The 19,613-nt window shown below is 35.8% G+C and overlaps 2 protein-coding genes across 2 annotated transcripts in view; one reads left to right on the top strand and one right to left on the bottom strand.

The window, feature by feature from the left end:
* The first annotated feature begins 14 nt into the window (after positions 1 to 14).
* On the top strand, positions 15 to 10,462 carry rad51d (RAD51 paralog D). The gene is made up of 11 exons (XM_056458617.1): positions 15 to 134; positions 240 to 327; positions 1,988 to 2,049; positions 2,194 to 2,312; positions 3,982 to 4,063; positions 4,216 to 4,350; positions 6,557 to 6,652; positions 6,718 to 6,808; positions 6,889 to 6,959; positions 9,976 to 10,134; positions 10,213 to 10,462. The coding sequence occupies exons 2-11, from the start codon at positions 246 to 248 to the stop codon at positions 10,297 to 10,299; spliced, it is 984 nt and encodes a 327-aa protein (XP_056314592.1). The 5' UTR covers positions 15 to 134; positions 240 to 245; the 3' UTR covers positions 10,300 to 10,462.
* A 253-nt stretch (positions 10,463 to 10,715) lies between these two features.
* The window catches only part of lig3 (ligase III, DNA, ATP-dependent), a 25,943-nt gene continuing 17,045 nt past the window's right edge, over positions 10,716 to 19,613 (bottom strand). Inside the window, exons 14-21 of the mRNA XM_056458616.1 lie at positions 17,824 to 17,947; positions 17,596 to 17,738; positions 17,428 to 17,502; positions 17,015 to 17,161; positions 15,325 to 15,475; positions 15,131 to 15,228; positions 14,489 to 14,566; positions 10,716 to 11,619 (exon numbers count right to left, since the gene is read on the bottom strand). Of these exons, the coding sequence (XP_056314591.1) occupies positions 11,386 to 11,619; positions 14,489 to 14,566; positions 15,131 to 15,228; positions 15,325 to 15,475; positions 17,015 to 17,161; positions 17,428 to 17,502; positions 17,596 to 17,738; positions 17,824 to 17,947 (1,050 nt within the window). The 3' untranslated portion in view covers positions 10,716 to 11,385. The remainder of the gene's footprint in view (positions 11,620 to 14,488; positions 14,567 to 15,130; positions 15,229 to 15,324; positions 15,476 to 17,014; positions 17,162 to 17,427; positions 17,503 to 17,595; positions 17,739 to 17,823; positions 17,948 to 19,613) is intronic.

Genomic DNA, 19,613 nt, shown 5'->3' with positions numbered 1-19,613 from the left:
GTTACGCTGATCGCTCGGCTGGTGTTGAAAATGTGGCGGGCGCTAATATGAAGCCTTGAATATGATTCTCGGGATGAAAAGACACCCAGAAGACCTCAAGATAAGTGTGTGCTGATGGGCTTTCTAGCCATCTGGTGAGAAAATGTGTTTTTTTTTAAAGATGTTTAACGTAGCGTTGTTATTAGCTCTGTTTGATAACACAGCTAACGTTATTGGTTGTGTTCTAAATCTCTATCCAGGGAGTCATGGTGGTCTTGAGGGAAGGAATCTGCCCTGGAATAAATGAGGACTTCATTAAGGCTTTACAGACGGAGGATATCAGAACAGGTGTTAATTTTGAACATCACATTTATAGGAACACGTGGTTTTAGTTAATGTCATTATTCTTAATGTACTAATGAGAAATACTACAGTAATACTGCGATTGTTCTTATGGGTGCTAACGTTTCTACAACAGTCAGTGTTAGGGAAAGTTACTTTTGGAAGTAATGCATTACAATATTGAGTTACTCCCCCAAAAAGTAACTAGTTGCATTAATTAGTTACTTTTTATGGTAAGTAATGCGTTACGTTACTTTTGAGTTACTTCTGCGTTACCTTTTATTACCTGGCTGAGGCTTGATGTCTTTCAGAACTTGTTTTTTTTGCTTTCTTTTTTTATTAGAGGGGCTCTGCAATTGACAATTCACTGTATTACCTACACCTACAGTTACCTTTAAAAAAAATGCATAAAAAAATGGTAGGATTCTAGCTGTGTCTGAAACTGCCTACTACAAAGTAGGTACTGCATTTGAATTTGAACCTCAAATGGGCGATTAATCGAAAAATAATCAATCAAATTATTTTCCAGGTCAATTTTTTCAATTACTTTCCTTACAGCGTGTGGTTACGTGACCCCACTCTGTTAAGGCTGATTTATACTTCTGCATCAAATGCACGGGTATGGTCCAGCACAGCTTTCGCATGGTCGAATACCCGCGCACCTCTCTAAAATGTAACTACATGTTGCAGGTTTGCATTACATTGACGATGGTTGGAAGCTGCACCAAAGATGCCTTGTGATGGCATATTTCCTATTACAATAAAATTATTTACATTGAAAATGATATTTTCTACTTTTGAAAACATTGAAAATAATTAATTTTGTTTCCAAAAGAGCAAGTTATTTGGTTTCACTTTTTTTTATATAAGAAAAAAAGAGACTGTTTGTTTTAGGCAGTGTGCATTTTAATTTCAGTTGTTCAACATTGTTGTTCAATAAATAATCATAGATAATAGATAGTGTGTTTCCTTCAGTTATGTAATGCATAAATATGTCACTTGTGATGTGACTATGTACTGTACAAAACCTATGAGGGAAAAAAAATAATAAAATAAATAAATAAAATAATCGTCCATTAATCGTAACCAAGTTAAAATGTTCAATTAATCGAGGAATCGAATTGATTTTATGCCAAATCTCCCAGCCCTAATTTCTTACTCGGATTGTTTCTTTAGCATTTCTCTGCATCTGAATTTATACCATACATTATCATGAGCTTTTTTTCTTAAGCATGTGCAATTTTCTTGATAAATGTCACCCCGTTTAATTGAAAAAATATAATTATTATGAATATATCAGTATAGCAAAAATACATTTACTCTGCTTCTCTGAATTGATTTATACTGTTAAATGTATGTACAGTGTTTAAGTACATTACAACTAATTAAATGATCTAAAATGAAAAGCAATCCCTTACGTTTTTTTTAGCAGATAAATAATTTAATTACAGTAACTAGTCAGTAATTACACCCAGTATGACTATTCAGCAGAATTTCACATTGTGTTGTTCCCCCCCAAAAAATGTATGATTTTAAGATACATGAATAGATGATGACAAGACCATCCATTATTACTGTTTAAACACTACACAGGGATTAATACGCTTTACTTCAGCATGGTATTTTGGCTCATTGTCTTATATTAATACATGTTTGATTCTCGTAGTTGAAGACTTTGTCTCATGGAATCCAGAAGAACTTGCGCAAAAGTGTTCGTTGTCTTACAAGGTTTGTGAAATTACTTTTGTTTTTTTCAGTCTGACAGCTACTTCAGCTACTGCCTAATCGGGCCTCGCCTTTATTTACCACTATTCTTCACAGAGGAACTACATTAAACAGTGTTAACTAAATACTGTGTGTGTGATCTTTCAGGCTCTAGTAGCTGTCCGACGTGTGCTTTTGGCTCAGTACACTGCTTATCCCATCTCTGGCGCTGATCTCTATGAGGAGCTCTTGAGCTCTACTGCAATTCTGTCTACTGGCAGTCCCAGGTCATACACACACACACACACACAAACAAACAAACTCAGACACACACACAAACAAACACAGACACACACACACTGAGTGAGTGAGTGAGTGAGTGAGTGAGAGAGAGAGAGAGAGAGAGAGAGAGAGAGAGAGAGACACACACAAACCAACATGAATGAATATATACAATATGGAAAGTATTAATAGGGGTATACATATGAGTATTTATATTATAATTACAAAAAATATAAGCATGTTATAAGTTTGATCAGAAATGAAAATTAATTTTATTTAGAAAGCTTAACTGCAGAGAACCAATGTATTATGCATTTTTAATATACATGCTCTGTGTATTTGGATGATTTATAATATGACTTATTTTAGATTAGATTCAATTTATTGTCATCACACATGTACAAGTACAAGGCAACGAAATGCAGTATGTATTGTAGTATATAAATTGAGGATATTCTTTGGAGGATGATAGTTACAGCAGAGAGTTACAATATAAGTATTAATTTCTGAGAGTGACACTTTTATTTCTGTCACACTAAAGATGCCAGTAAATATTCAGCTTCGCCATCACAGGAATAAATTAAATTGTTGAATATTTTTTAAAATGGAAACGTAAATGTATTATTTAATAATGTTAATGTTTTGTTTTTGATTATGGATTAAATATATTCTGCCCTAGTAAGCAAAAGAGAACAATTTTAAATACTAGTCTATCTATGGGTCTATCCATCTATCTATGGGTGTATCTATCTATAGGTGTCTGTCTATCTATCCATCTATCTATGGGTTTATCTGTCTGTCCGTCTATCTATGGGTCTGTCTGTCTATAAATTTATCAGCGTATCTATCGATCTGTCTGTCTATCCATGGGTCGGTCGGTCGGTCAGTCTATCTATGGGTCTGTCTGTCTGTCTAACCATCCATGGGTCTGTCTGTCTGTCTATAAATCAATCTATGGGTCTGTCTGTCTATAAATCTATATCGGTGTATCTATCTCTCTGTCTATCTATCTATCTGGGTCTATTTATCTATGGGTCTGTCTGTCTGTCTGTCTGTCTATCCATCTACTGGTATATCTAACCATCTATCTATGGGTCTATATCTATCTGGGTCTATTTATCCATCTATGGGTCTGTCTGTCTGTATGTCTATAAATCTATATATGTGTTTATCTATCTATCTATCTATCTATCTATCTATCTATCTATCTATCTATCTATCTATCTATCTATCTATCTATCTATCTATCTATCTATCTATCTATCTATCTATCTATCTATGGGTCTGTCTGTCTATCTATCTATTTATTTATTACATTATAATATCTAAATTGTGTAAAAACAGTTTGAAGGCTTAGGCCCAGTATTATTATTTTTAATCAATAACTGAATTAACCAGAATAAATATAAATAATAAAATGCAACGAAAAATTAAAACAAATGATTTGATTTGCACAAACATTTTAAACCGCAGTGATTTGACAACAAGAATCATGTGACTGAAGTCTGGAGTAAAAATGTAGCTGTCATCACATTAAAAACACATTAAACAGAAGCAATTATTTAAAATTAAAATGTATAATTTAATAAATGTTACAGTTTCTTTCCAAAAAAAATTGTCTGTATTTTCTTTCTCACTAAAGCTGTGTGCAAAAATGTGCTGTCTTGTCTTCAGTTTGGACAAGTTGTTGGATTCTGGGCTGTACACGGGGGAAATAACTGAGCTTACAGGAAGTCCTGGGAGCGGGAAAACACAGGTGACCTTTTGTCCTGGAAAGAGTCCTCATTTGCTTGGTCTTGCCCTACTGCCCTAATGTCAAAGTCCACCCTTGCTTTTATTACCTGCTATGTTTGGGTGGGCAAATCCGTGGGTGTTCATTCAATAATGCTATGTGTGTCTCGTTTGCAGGTGTGTTTTAGTGTTGCAGTTAATATATCACACCAGCTGAAGCAAACCGTGGTTTATATTGACACAAAGGGTGGTATGTGTGCCAACCGACTGCTTCAGATGCTACAAACCAAGACCCCTAATGAGCAGGAGCAGGTGATTAAAGAGAAATTTATTAGTAGTTGCTATTTTGTTTTTTCAAATATGTAAAGGGAGATTTGTCACATGTCAATGATTGAGATGACCTTACAATGGAAGTAAATGAAGCCAAACAGTAAAACCTACAATTTTCTACTAACACGTCGAACATTTCTAAGAACAGTCAGGTCTGGTTACAGCTGTATTTCCATGCTGGACTTGTCATCACCACCCACTTTCTCCTTTTTTTTGTTATTCAACCAAGTAAATATAAGAAAAGCCATCTCTAAAACAGAAATATCTGATGTTCATCCGAATTGTGGTTTCCATCACCAAGGTAATGGTTGGCGCATTTGTATAGCATTCCAAAAAGCTCGGTCATCAGCACTAGTATGGAAAATGAAACTGTATCCATGCTGACTAGTCCAAATCGGCACAGAATTGGAATGGTTAAGCAAAGAGAACCACTTGTCCTGATAGTGGAAAAGTGGCTAATGTTACCAGGTTTTCCCATATTCCCATATTCACCACATAACGTAAATTTGTGTGTAACGTAAAATCACTGTTCAGCCATTTCTATATAAAGTTATTTTTGACACTTAAACAAATAAAATGTTTTAAACTTCTTTTATTTGTATTTAAAAAAAAAGTTTTACTTCAGTTTTAGCAAATACTTATGCTATATTACTGTGTTTACTGAAAAATACAGTATGATCAATATAAATTGGAATTAGACAATTAGCTTAATTTAAAAAAAAAAATCTAGATAAAAAACAAAAACAAACATTTAACTCTAAAACAGCTAAAATGGATTAAAACATCTTTTGTTAGTTTAAGTGACCCATTTACTCTTATTGAAATGTTTTGTTAGCAATGGCTTATGCTATATTATAATTTTTATATGTGCTATTAACTAAAAATAGCTTTTTTAAGAGACCATGATTTAGTTTTTTTAGTATATTTTGAGTCTAATTAATGATTTATAACTGAAAAATACAGTAAGATCAATATAAATATAAAACAAACAATATAGAACAAATAAAAAACATTTAACACAAAAAAAAAAACATTTAACACAAACAACTAAAATGGATTTAAACATCTTCAAGTGGGTCGCACACCAGATGCGACGCGACACGGCGCACATGGCAGTTGGACGTATTGCACACCATACGTGCACATTTCGAAAGTTATTTAAAATGAAACTATTCAGATGGCGCTCTGGCACGGTAGAAATATGAACAGTGTACGGAGTCGTAGCTGGGTGCTGCAGACAGCCACCGACTTGCAGAGCCGGTGTGCGTACCCTGATAGAAATCTATGTTTAAAATTCTAAAATAACACTACATGGCACGGCGCGTCACTGAGCGACGCATCCGGTGTGCGACACCATTCACACTTTTTAAAAATTTTTAATTGTACCTTTTTAGTTTTAGCAAATACTTGTGCTATATTACTGTTTTTATATGTGCTACTTACTGAAAAATAGCTTTTTTTATTTTGTTTTGTGTGAGACCATGATTTTATACTTTTTAGTATATTTCGATATTTATAGTTTAATTAATAATCATTTATGAAAATACAGTAAGATCAATAAAAGTTGAATTGGACAATTTGCTTACAAATAAAAAATAAACATTAAAAAAAAATCCAGACTGGTGCAATCTCAAATTTTTGTTGTGGAAAATCAAGATTATGCCATAAATGGCATTAAGCTCATCCAACTCTAAAGCAAGAATTTTCCTTTAAACCTCACAATGTTAGACTTCGATTTGAAGCATGAATGTATTTGGAAAAATGCAAGGAAATAAACCAATAAAACAATGGAGAAATGCTAAATTATTACTATCATCAAGTTGTTGATATGTATAGAAATAGTTTCCTCATCTAAAATTAATCTGGTAAAAATGGTGCTATATACAAATTAAGAGTTATGAAAGCAGAGGAAGGCTGACTTCATGGGAGTTTGGCTTCAATTCTGATTGGTGGAAATTTCTGTATAGCATTGTTGGTAAATGTAGTTTTCCGACCTTCCCAACATGATTCTTTAAAAAGTAATAATGAATGTAAGTCATGTGAACGAATAGGATCAATAAAAGAATATACCATCAATTTAAATGTTTAGAACTTATCCATAACAATGAGATTCCAATGGAGAAAATGAATGTCGTATTAATTTCCAGAACCTGACTGTAGCACTGTTGTTTTTCTTTTCAATAAACAGATGGAGGCACTTCAAAAAATCAAGGTGTTCCGAGTATTTGATGTCTTCTCTCTGCTCGCATGTCTTCAAAACCTGAGATCGACTGGCCTTCAGAAGGTAGGTACGGTTCTATATGAAAGACTATTGATAAATGTTTTTTGTAATCCTTGACTGTGCCTCAGACGTCTGTTGGAGGCGGATCAGTCAAAGCACTGATGGTGGATTCAGTCTCTGCTGTGCTCTCACCCATCCTTGGAGGGAAGCAGAATGAGGGTATTTGTTTATAGTATTGCATAATGTTGTAATATTTGAGCTTATGCATCAGATGTCTCATACCTGCTGCTTTACACCAGGTATGTCGCTGCTTATGCAAGTTGCTGGGGAGTTGAAGATGATCGCCAAAGATTGTAACGTCGCTGTACTGGTATAAACCTTCTTTTATTTACTCTTATGGAAAATTTGGTAACATTAGCCACTTTTCCACTATCAGGGCAAGCGATTCTATTTAATTAACCGTTCCATTATGTGCCAATCAGGACAAGTCAGTATGGATACAGTTTCATTTTCCATGGTGATGCTGATGACCGTGCGTTTTGAAATGCAATACAAATGCATCAGCCATTGCCTTGGTGATGTAAACTGGATTACCAGGGTATCTGCTGGGTCTTAAATCTATCGAAATGTTGTGTTGTAGGTCTTAAATGTTTTTTAACAGGTCTTAAATTTCCTTTGTTTATGTATAGCTACCCAATCTGGCCATTAACACCCATACAATCACCAACAATCCATCTCAAAACTTTTTATTTAAAAATAGCATTTAACTACTTTCCTTACGGTAACATTTACTTAAATCTTCTCCATGTCTTTACTGCTGAGGATACCGACCTGACCTGTAGTTTTCATTATTAAATTATTAGACTGCTATGTTTTGTTTGATTCTTGGTAAGGGTTATAGAGTTTGTGAATGGATACTTTTGAAAATTAATTAAAAAAATGTTTAAACAAAATTATTATTATTGCATTATTAAATTAATACATTTTTTGATAGAGCAAGTGAAAATCTTTCCAACTGGGATATTCGAAAAACAAATCCTTAGCATTTAGCCCTGTATAAGTCAAAAACTTCATTCATATTGGTCTTAAAATGTCATAAGTCTTAAGGATATTTATGTTTTGCAGTCTTCTTCTTTTATTTTTACTTGGTTGTAAAAAAAAATAAAATGAAATGAATAAATTGCATGGAGAAAGTGAGAGGTGTTGACCAGTCCAGCACGGTTGACTAACCATGCCCAGAATTCTGTGGAGGAAATGGTTTGTAATACAACTGGAACTATATGTGACTGTTCTATAAATGTTTGGCATGATAGTGGAAAAGCAGCTATTATGTAGTTATTAAAATCGTTGTTTCTAGATAAGGTAAAAGTCTATGAATAAACACTGCTAGACATGTTAAAAACATTGTTTACCCTAACATTGCATTATGGCGAGTTCAGACTGCACGATTTTCAAAGTAGTTGCGTCACAGATGTTTTCGCACTGCATGACTACCTGAGGTAGCATTCTGTCGCTGTTGTGATTACACTGTAGGATGGATTAGCGACAGGGGGTTTCACACTACATGACTTTGCAATAGGAAGAATCGCCAACAACTTTGTCTCTGTCCTTTTTGTCATCTTTGTCCTGTACAGGTTCATTTATTAAAGAAATGGCCCAAATACTCTGCAGTTGTAAAAAATACCTGAAGAATTCGGGAACTTTGAATCTGTGTGCATTTAAAAAAATTACATTATTACATGATAATTCAAAACTGTTACCAAAAAACAGGGTTCTGCCATGGTTTTAGATGCCTCATAGCCAAACCCAAGCAGATCCAGTATAAGCATCACAATTAAACATGCTAGATATGGACAAACACAATCAATCCCATATTGGTTGCTTATGAGTGTCACAAGTAGGTGTCTAGGTGGGCCCCACATCGGCAAACCCATAAGCATCACAATTAAACATGTTAGACAAGGACAAACAAAATCAATCCCATATAGGTTGCTTATGAGTGTCACAAGTAGGTGTCTAGGTGGGCCCCACACAGGCAATCCCAGGTGGGCCCCACATGGGCTTTCCCAAAATTAGGGGTAAAATCATGCAGTCTGAACTTGGCATTAGGGAGGCTAATAATTTGAAAGTCAAGTTATTAATTTTATTTTCTTTATATAGCACCAGATCACAAAAGAAATTATTTAAGGTTCCGTAAGTTCCAACAGAACAGATCTATACTTTGTTAGATTATTAAACAAACCAAATGGCCTCATGTCATTTATCTCATTATGCCGTAAAATGTTGCCAACTAGATGGAAATCATAAAAAAGGCAATCTGCTGATCCAGTTAAATAATAAATCCTGCTCTGTCCACTGTGTGGGATCTGCATCATGTGATGTTATCACAACTTGCATTACATCAGTTGGAAAACTTCTAACAGATGCACATCTGTTATCATGAACATTCACTCTGCTTACACAGACACACACAGTGGCATCATTTTAATCAACATGTTACAGGGTATGTGCAGGAATCCTAATGATAATTTCAATACCTTTTTAAGACTTAAATACCTTCTCAGAATATTTTAAGACCTCGTCACCACTTCAAGTTGTAATCAGTATCAAACCTTTAACTTAATAAACAGTTGCAGTTAAATAAATTAATGAAGCATAACCATGCAATAGTACTCAGATAAGCTCGAAAGAAACAAAGCTTAAAAGAATAAATTACGCGGTTGTTTTCAGCGACAGGCTTCAGCCACTGTTTAAACTTGTCTCTCAAACCAGGAGTACGCAACCTTACATTTTCCCATCTGTTTCGCTACATGTGTGGAGCGACACATTACCATCACATCACCCGGATGGAGGAGCTTGGCCGTGTGGATCGAGCACGCCATTGTTAATATTACTAGGAAAATACATATATTTATGCTTTTTTGGAGTCAAACACTTTGGACAAACGCTTGAACAAAATTGAAGCCCTCATAACAATGTGTTTAAGATTTTTAATACCTTTTAAGGGTCTTAATAATCTCATAATTAATTTATCATCGTTTAATACTTTTTAAAACTCTGCGGACACCCTGTGTTAAAATAGCCCTCAAACAACGATGACTATTTTTCCAAACATTGGTTTCATTTTAGTCTGGACTAAACAGGACAGAAAGAGTGTGTTCTGATTTTTTTTGTTATATTTTAGTCTACATGATACATCAGAATTTAAATGGCCCGTTTGATTTATAATGAGAATACCGAACAAAAAGCAGCTCTGTTTTATATAGAAATTTAGGGAACAAATCTCTATAATAGAATATAACACTAGTACAGAATAGATATGTAGTGTATTGCATCAAAATTTGAGAAAATTAATAAGTACTAATGTTAAAATCTTTGATTTGAAGGTGACGAACCATGTGACCAAAGACGGAAATGGCCAAGTGAAGGCTGGACTAGGCCAGTCATGGAGCCATGTGCCACGCACACGCCTACTCCTGCAGAAAGTGGAGAACGAGGAGACCTCCTCCTTACGCACAGCCACGCTGACTAAATCATCACGACAGGTGCTTCAACAACAAACTGATACAAGTTTACTTTGACTGAACATTACCATTTACTGTTTTTATTTGTTGTATCTTTAGGCATGTCATACGACAAAGGAGTTTGATCTTTGCCATTGGTCCGAAGAGAGGACGACGAGCATTTCAGGCAAAAGGAAATTAGATTAGTAAAAGCTTAATGGTTTCAGGGATGATATTAATTGCTATATTAATATATATGAGTTATTGTAAATGTGTATATGATTTCTGTAGTGGTCAATGACAAGCTATAACTTAAGTAAGCCTTTGAATTAACTTCTTTGTAGATGTCATAAATGAAATCACAAACGCCTTACATTGTTTTTTTTATTAAAATCTCTTACATAATGTTGGCACCTTAATATTTCCTACATGAAATTCATGACTTCAAAAAAACCAAAAAAACAAAAGGGAGGTCTTTCTTAGTACCAACAGAAAAAAAAGCACCTTCTGACAATTTTTTCAGTGTAAAAACAAATGTTTTCTTTATGCTCAATCTCACCTCTATGTGTCAGTATAAGTCTAAAAATGCAGCTTACTGATTAGACAAGGAAAAAAAACAATGATGAAAATTAACGTCGTGTTCTACAGACACTCATATAATCACTCTGGAAATAAGGTTCCCTGTTGCGTGCTCAACCAACGTCATTCAGGCACAAATCAACGTCTTTGTGCATAAAAAGGCTTGTTTTAATTGTAATAACAGGAACAGCTGAAAATACACACAACTACCATTACTTAGCAAGAGGGCTCTTACCCAATTTACTCTACACAATTATTCATTTCGCAATCATGGCTGTTACTATCGTATTGTTAATCACTCGTCCTGCGCTCGAGAGCACACTCCACACACCCGATCCTCATCAAAACAAATAAATGACACTAGCACCATGAAATCATTACGCATATTGACTTTAGTGACGAATATGGCAGCATTAGTCAATCAATGACACCAAAACGGTTAAAATCATAAATATGAGAAGCCATCTTGAGAAACGTTGCCGTGTCAAAACCAACACTTAAAGCAAAAGAAACTAATACCACAATGAGGTAAATCCAACACAAAATTATTCAGAAGCTAACTTTTGAAAAAGTTCATTCAACACGGTTTGTCATGTGTGACCACGGTATTGCAGAAGCTATGGGGGTCTTTAATATATTGGTGTTGCTTGTTAGAGAACAGCAAACCTGAGCTTTGTGCTAGTGTCCTTCCAGCAGTCTCTTTGTGTGGTTTGTTCAGCAGGGAGGAACCACCCTCCTTTTCCGGATGCATTCCCAGATCCAGTTGGAGGTGACCTTCTGGGCTGAACTGCCGTCCTCTGGCTGTCCTAGCGTGTGTGTGGCTGAAGCAGAGTCATACTCGGGCACCAAGTCTCCATCGTATGCTAGGAAGTAGCGTCGGAGCTTCTCAAAGTCTTTCACCGATTCAGGGAGGTAGAGCTTTACTCCGGTGAAAATGTCCAGTAGTGTCTGCAGGAAGACGACAAGGTTTTAGAGGAGAAATTTTAAGTGCCTACCGTTGTGTTCCTATGAAAGCTGTGCACAATGTCCTAAAGCTCATGTTATTAAACAACTATAGACCACCTACTTGAAATTTGGTTGATCACATCTCATTTTATTAAAGGTCCCATGAAGTTTTTTAGATGTTAGTATCAGTATTGTTAGTTTTTAGGATGTCTATAAGCTAGTGCGCACCAAAACAGTCACAAAATTCACATTTAGGAGATATAAAACTGATATAAACACGTAAAGCTTGTAGTTTCGCCTAAATGGATCAACGATTTTTACAGAAATTGTACTAGAGCTAGATGGGTATCTTTAAATAGTACACATTTGTATCTAAAAAATTCATATTAATAATGTTCTCTTTGATCCCCTTGGGGAGAACCACCCAGTTTTTGTACTTTTATACTAAGTTATATTTATACATGTTTTTAAACTTATATGTATTTTAATATTAAATATTATTAATTATTCATTCATTTTCTTTTCGGCTTAGTCCCTTTATTAATCCGGGGTCACCCCAGCAGAATGAACTGCCAACTTATCCAGCAGGTTTTACGCAGCTGATGCCCTTCCAGCCGCAACCCATCTCTGGAAAACATCCATACACACTCACACTAATACACTACGGACAATTTAGCCTTCCCAATTCACCTGTACCACATGTCTTTGGACTGTGGGGGAAAACAGAGCACCCGGAGGAAAACCACGCAAACGCAGGGAGAACATGCAAACTCCACACAGAAACATTATTAATTATTATAAATGTGTATATATATAAACTTTTTTTAAAAACTATTTTTCTTTTTTTCCCAAGCGTATATAATCTATAGATTACTACTGTAAGAAAATATCGGAATTTGGTACATACTTTCAGTATTACTTTTGCTTAAAAAGACCCGATCTTATCCTGTTTACATTAAATAAACCTGCTCCCTACCAGAACTGTTGCTATGACAACAACTCTCAGAAGAGTTTTGAAGAACGAAACGATCCTGGACCGAGTCAAATCGTCAATAACCAAATCCAGCTAATTGAGTAATCCACGTACGAAGAACAGACCCCTGGAAGTAATTGAGTTGTAAAAAGGTTGTAGTAACATAAAAAATATTCAAACCAAGCATGATGGCATTCTGTAACACAACCCCAAATATAATAAACTTTCTTTTGTTGAACACACAGAAACTCAAGAAACGTTGGAAACCAGTAGCCATTGATTTTGTAGTATTTTTTCTTATTATGTGTCCAAGTCAATGGCTACCAATTTCCAACATTCATCAAAATATATATTCCGTTCAACAGACAAAAAAAACAAGAACAACTTATTAGCCATTTACGGTTAAGCTAAGTCCTTTTAAGGCAAGTTATTTAGTCATTGGTAGTGTGCTCGGGCATTCTGTCTGAATGGGGAAACATCAAATTCTCTTAAATAGCTTGCTAAGCTTACGATTAAATTTCATATTAGGAAGCACCAATAAAATTAAACAACAACTGTCTCTTTAGTTTTATTTCTAAATGTTCAAATCACACAAAATCTGTAGTAACTCACGTCTGGTTGTCTGGTACCAGCCCCTCTCCCAGAGAATCGCCAGTCTATAGCAATTGCTAATTGGCTCATGTACTAGAAGTCGGGGCTTCATTCACCACATCAACATTACACTTTTCCCCATTCAAACCTATACGAGTGACACGTCTTGTGTATTCTAGTGTTTGGCTAAGATTGGAAATATTCAACACTTTTGGACAGTTCAATAAATGAAATCATATTGGTATAAATAAATTTACCAACCTTTACTTGAAAATTCTAATCAAAAAAGTCATGTTTCTTACAATGAGAATGAATGGAGGCCAATGTTGTTTTAAAAACCATAGACTCAGTTCCTGGAGGGCTGCAGTTCTGCACAGTTTAGTTTCAACCCTGCTCTAACACACTTATGCTGCAGTCGCACAAGAGTTTGTGCGTGCGAAATTCTGCTGTATGGCGCTGTGAAAATGGGTGGGATTAAACAAGATTATTAGACATTTAAAAAAAGCGAGTAATTGGTCCATGTTTTAAGTTCCTGTCCAGAGAGGTCATGTTTTGATCTTCGATTGGTCTCACACAATCATGTGATGTGATTTCGCAGGTGAGAGATCACCACGCTTGAACCTTCCAATGCAGCAAACCACGAAACTTGCCGCACTAGCTTGCGTTTCCGGTCTGACGCATTCGCGTGCGTATGAATGGAAGTCTATGGGGAGAAAAGTCCAGTGTGACTGCAGCTTCATGCCTCGGTCACACTAGAGTTTGTGCGTGCAAAATTCTGTTGTACGGCACTGCGAAATGGGGCAGGATTTAACAAGATGATTAGACATTTAAAAAAGCAAGCGATTGGGTCCATATTTTAAATTCCTGTCCAGAGAGGTCATGTTTTGATCCTCAATTGGTCTGATTTCGAAGGTCAGAGTTCACCAAGCGTGAAGTTTCCAACACAGCGATCTGTGAAACTTGACACACGACCTTGCGTTTCCAGTCTGGCGCATTCGCGTGCTTATGAATGGGGAGAAAAGTCTATGGGGAGAAAAGTCCAGTGTGACCGCAGCTTTACCTGTAGGTTTTAAACAAGCCTGAAGGATTTAATTAGTTTGATGAGGTGTGTTTAATTAGGGTTGGAACTAAACTGTGTGTGCAGAGCTGGAGTTTGACATCTGTGCCATAGACTTTCCTTGTATAGACCAAAATAGCTACAAACCAAAGTAATTCGTAGAGTTATGGAACAACATGAAGGTAAAAGCTTTTTAGGTGATCTGTCACTTCAATAAAACGCTTTGAACCACCAAAAGAGGTAAAACAAACCTTTTCTTGCTTCGGGTCGGTTGTTGGAACGCTCTTCAATTTGCTTTGACCATTGCTGTGAACCGGTTCTGTTTTTATCTGAAATAGAACATGATCACAAGACTTTCGGAGATGAACCAAAAGCGGAAGAACGAGCATGACAGACTAAGCCTTTGTTCAGACACACTGCGGTTCTAAGAAAATTATTTTTTCAGTAAACTGATGTCAGACATTATGCCTTTTTAAGCCTTTTGACAAAAATATAATCATATAATATTATAATATTATCCACAAGGAGGATAATGTGACACTTAAGACTGAAAATGTAGCTTTAGCATCACTGAAATGACTTTTCATGTTTATATTTTCATTTAGGGGACACCTTTATACAATAGAAGCAAGCAACACGCAGATGCCATGTCAAGTCTCAGTTAGTTTAGTATTGTGTACATGCATTTGTTTTTTCACTGGCTCTACATAAGAGCTGATCATTGAGACTGCAACTTTTTTTTTTTACATTTTTCATACATTTAAATTGTAATGTCACAATATTACTTTTGTTTTACTTTTGATCTTTGGTGAACATAAGTGTAAAAACATCTTAGCGACCCCCAATCAATGCTGCACATATGGTGTACACATACGTGTTATCAGATCACAAACCTTCTTAACATCTTGTTTCTCAGCTGGTAGTTTCCTCTTAACTGCCGGAGCAGATGATTCTGTTTTTACAGCCTTTGCTTTGGGGGTATGACCATTTTCTGAACAATTACAGAACAATTAGAGAACATTAATGGTATTTTTATGATTGCCACAGACCAAACAAAATCTGTTCTCCATAAGCTCTTGTTGCTTACTGGGTTTGTTAGGTGTGGACGCTCCGCGAGATGCAGATGGAGAGCTTCCTCCGCTCTCGCCTCCTGAGGAGCTCTTGTCATTTTGGCTCGCTTTGGACGGACCAGCGGTCACCTCAAAATCACAATTCTCCTTTGAGATGCGATACAGCTCCTGAAAAACAAAAGTCAAAGATTTCTTACATTTCCATAATTCCAAATGTTGGAATGCTAAATGTAGGGAAGTTCTAAACGAATAGGGCATAGCAGGGATAACCGGAAATAGAACACAACCAGGAACTGCTCAAGAGCTGTAATTGCAAGCGTAAAAGTTTGTGAGGAAGTTTGCGAATGTTTGTTGGAACAATGGATTTGCGAAACACCAAATCAACGAACTATGTTTGTAATGATGCAACTTTGCGACCTTAGTTGAAGCTAAGGATGGCTTTCAGAAACGCACCCCTGATCGGGCCAGTGCTGCCTTGTTACTAAAGTTTAATTTGCCTGCGACTACTAGTCAATTGAGTGCAAATACAGTCTTAGAATCGAGAAACAGTGGTTTTAAGCCTTTAAATGCTACCTTTTCTGTGATGTCGTAAACACCTTTTGCTTTTCGGTTCCTCTTATCTGATTAGATATTTGGAGCATGTTTTATTTTTCTTCTTATAACCTTCCGTAACAACCAGTACACAGAAGCAGCGGTAACATCAAATTAGGAGGCTAAAAGAAGACGCCTGTTTCTAATGTCTTGGAAGCAGACATTAACATGGATACAACATGACAAAAAAAAAAAAAATGAAGTGACACAAATCTCATTTAAATTGATAATTTCAATAGGATGCTTTACAATGGTATATTTGTGCATATACATTAGATTAGTCAGTACTGAAGCCAAATCTGAAACTAATATAACAAAATAACATGATAATGGTTCAAAATTACTAGCCCAAATTTATATGTTAGGGAACAATGTTAAATAAAATTCTCAAAAAATAGCAATAATCAAGAGAAACAAAAAATATATACAATTTTGTAGGGCAGAAGAAACTACTGCTATACAATGACTTGCCTAACTACCCTAACTTGGCTAATTAAGCCTTTAAATTGCACTTTAAGCTGAATGCCTGTATCTTCTGCGCATCGTTGGATTTGCTCTTCAGTGTTTGGACTCTCAGTAGTGATTTTATAAACTGAACTGAACTTAAACACTACAAACTAAACTGACACTGTTCCAATTTACTAAGACCTTTTATGTGAAGCTGCTTTGACACAATCTACATTGTAAAAGGTGAATTGAATCTTGAAAAATATGTAGTCAAATATTATTTACTGTCATTATAGCAAAGATAAAAGAAATCAGTTATTAGAAATGAGCTATTAAAACTATTACGTTTAGAAAGGTGTTGAAAAAAATCTTTTTCTGTTAAACAGAAATTGGGGGAAAATATTAAGGGCCGCTAATAATTCAGAATGGCTAATAATTCTGAATTCAACTGTATATATACAGTTATTTTCCTCCCTGTAAATAAGGAAAGGGAAATAAATACAATAGAACAAAATATGAAACAAACTGTGCTTTAAGCATCTTCACTGTAAGAAAAAAAAACTCTATGCTGAGCACTGTACATATAATAATAAAATTACAAATAATTTTAATAAAGATTCCATATCCATACATTTGTCTATGGAAATATAATTTGATAATTAAAGGTACCTTTAGCTGCTGAAGGTTAGTGGCCGTCTTCCAATCCTTGTCATCACGCATTCGGGTGCATCGTGGAAATCGGATGGATATGCCATCAGCAGTGTGCATTTCAGATTTGGAAAACTCTGCTCCTGTGATTTCCCACACTGGTGCTTTCTGTAGGCATTGAACCAAAGATATATTCTCCTTAACAATGGCAAACACCACTCTTAACACTTGAGTGTTGTATGGCCTATTTAACACATTAATCTGACTTAAAAAGATAACAAGCCAATAAAGATCCTTCATTGCCGTTTTTCGATTTCTCACTCAACTGTAACCAGGCTTTTAACGCAGTCTCATCAAACTCACTTCACATTACAAGCACATAAACATTAAGCATCCCTTCGGTCTTATTAGGAGGAGGATTTTTTCAGTCTTACTTGTGGATCTTGGATAATGAAATCTGGGTAATAGTTCTTGACAATCTTCAACCATCCTGGGATCTTGCTTGGATCCTGCAATGATGGCGAGATAAACAGGAAACTTGCGTCATGCAACTTTTATACATCTCAAAAGGGGAAAACTACTGATTAAATGATGAGATTTACCTTGCCAATTTTAATAACGTCCAAATCTTTCTGCAGCCTGTCTAACATGGCGTCGTCGAAGCCTCCTGAACACTTGGTCACAGTGCACCACTTCCTGGATTCCGGGTCATAGCAACCCATGAGGAAACTGGACATAATTCCACCTGTGTTGAAACAAAATAATTCCACATCATGAAAAAAAGTGGAGTTATTATTCAGAACTATATGGACTGGATTGCTGATGCTGACCATTTGAGCCTTTGCCATAGAAAGCTCCAAGCACCACAAGGTCAGCAGTGTCCGCCATTGCTCCTTCATTCAAATAGTCTTTCTTCACCTTCAGCCAGTGGCGTTTTCCTGGTTCATAAAGGCCCTGAAATAAAAGAAAGACCAGATGTAGCATGAACTGATCAAACAAGCACAAACATGCATAAAAACACCTTTTTTTTTAAAGCTATTCAGAAAACATGGATTTTGTGCAGCCATTAGACTGGCTTATCACATCATTTACTGTTTTTACATTTGATTTACTGTGCGAAGTATGCACATTTTCTATGACAGTATAGTACTTTCAAAATGTGCACCGCTGTTGACTACTGCATCACAAAATGCAATGTGCAAAACTTAAAATGTATTTTTCAGTATGACAAAATATGTTTTTCAAATGCTGTAAACTCAGACAGTCCTCACTGCAGCCCGCAGCTTGATGATGTACTAGACGATCATGGTCATATTATGGTTTTAATCCCCCAGCAATCAATGCTTTAACACTACCACAGCTAAACAAGATTGTAGATAGTTCATGTTTGATGTCCCTGGAAAGAGAGTGTCGCACAGCTCAGACATTCCCGTCCCCGAAACCTTTCTTTCTTTCTATATCGTTGAGAGTCTAGTTAAGTTTAGTGCACCGCGAAACCAGAAGTCAACACGACTAGTCCTTTTGCACCTCAAAACTTAAAACGACAGACTCCACCCCACTCGAAGCCTCACAGGACAAAGAGCTGACCAACAGCTAACCACGTGGGAACATAAGCTCAACAGAGGGAGTTTCTTCACGTCACAAAAGGAACGAAAGTAACGCCTCCAAATTACCACTGAACTGGTGTAAATTAAATGGAACCCTAATTTAACCTTAGAAGGGTTAAATTGATTATTTTTGGTTCGCTTGGGTTGGTCTTACAAAATCCAAGGTTTTTACATCTGTACACTTTCGCACTCTTATTTTTCTTTCTTTACTCTTCTTTACAACCTGTATGAATTTGTGTTGGGTGTTAGTTTATGCCAATAAAGTTTAGTTTTGTATAAAGAAAGGTGCCTGTGCATATTTATGAATCTAATGCCTTAAATTTAGATCATGTTACCTGCTTAAACATAAACGTTTTTTTTATTTTTGAGTGCCATAGCTCTAGTTGAAGTCAACTGTCTGTTTAAATGATCGCTTGAGGATTCCTTTGTTTGGATTTAAAGAGTCACACAAAAAAAGTGTATTTTTCTTTTATTATATGAAGGTAACGGAATGAATTTTCCTTAATCCAATTCTGGTCCATTTATTTTCCATTCACACTAATGTGTAAAAAGGAGAAGTGAGCTGGTTCTGGATTCGTCCTCTTCTAATTGCTCTCACTTATAAGGTGAACTATGTATTCCAGTACAGGTTGCCAGATTGACAGGAGCAAGTGTGCCTGACAAACGAGCTTTACAATGCAAGCAGCTCAGCTACATTTTGTATTATATATTTTTGTATTATTATATTTGTATTATAACATTTGTATTATATTTCAATTAAAAACCACCGCATGTGTCTCATTTTGGAGGCTGCTACTGTCTTCCGGAGGTCACATTTTCAGCTGCACACATTGCCTTTATAAAAGAAATTAAATGTGCTGTGTTTTTTCCACCAAGGCAACCCAGGATGGTGTAATATAATTGGGTAAACTTGCAGTGGGAGGAGTTACACAGACCAAAAAGTATGTTATTTGGCATGTTTCTTAAATATTAGCAAACATGGCTTTTTTATTTACAAGAGTCAAAAACTTGCA

This window comes from Danio aesculapii, chromosome 5, assembly GCF_903798145.1.
Source record: "Danio aesculapii chromosome 5, fDanAes4.1, whole genome shotgun sequence".
NCBI lineage: Eukaryota > Metazoa > Chordata > Actinopteri > Cypriniformes > Danionidae > Danio > Danio aesculapii.
This window is presented reverse-complemented; position numbering and strand designations above follow the sequence as displayed.

Excerpts from the sequence above, each read along its gene's own strand:
- rad51d (XM_056458617.1), top strand. The coding sequence starts at position 246 with ATGGTGGTCTTGAGGGAAGGAATCTGCCCTGGAATAAATGAGGACTTC. Across the intron at positions 4,064-4,215 it reads CTGGGAGCGGGAAAACACAG|GTGTGTTTTAGTGTTGCAGT; the intron begins GTGACCTTTTGT and ends TCTCGTTTGCAG. Across the intron at positions 6,960-9,975 it reads ATTGTAACGTCGCTGTACTG|GTGACGAACCATGTGACCAA; the intron begins GTATAAACCTTC and ends TTTGATTTGAAG.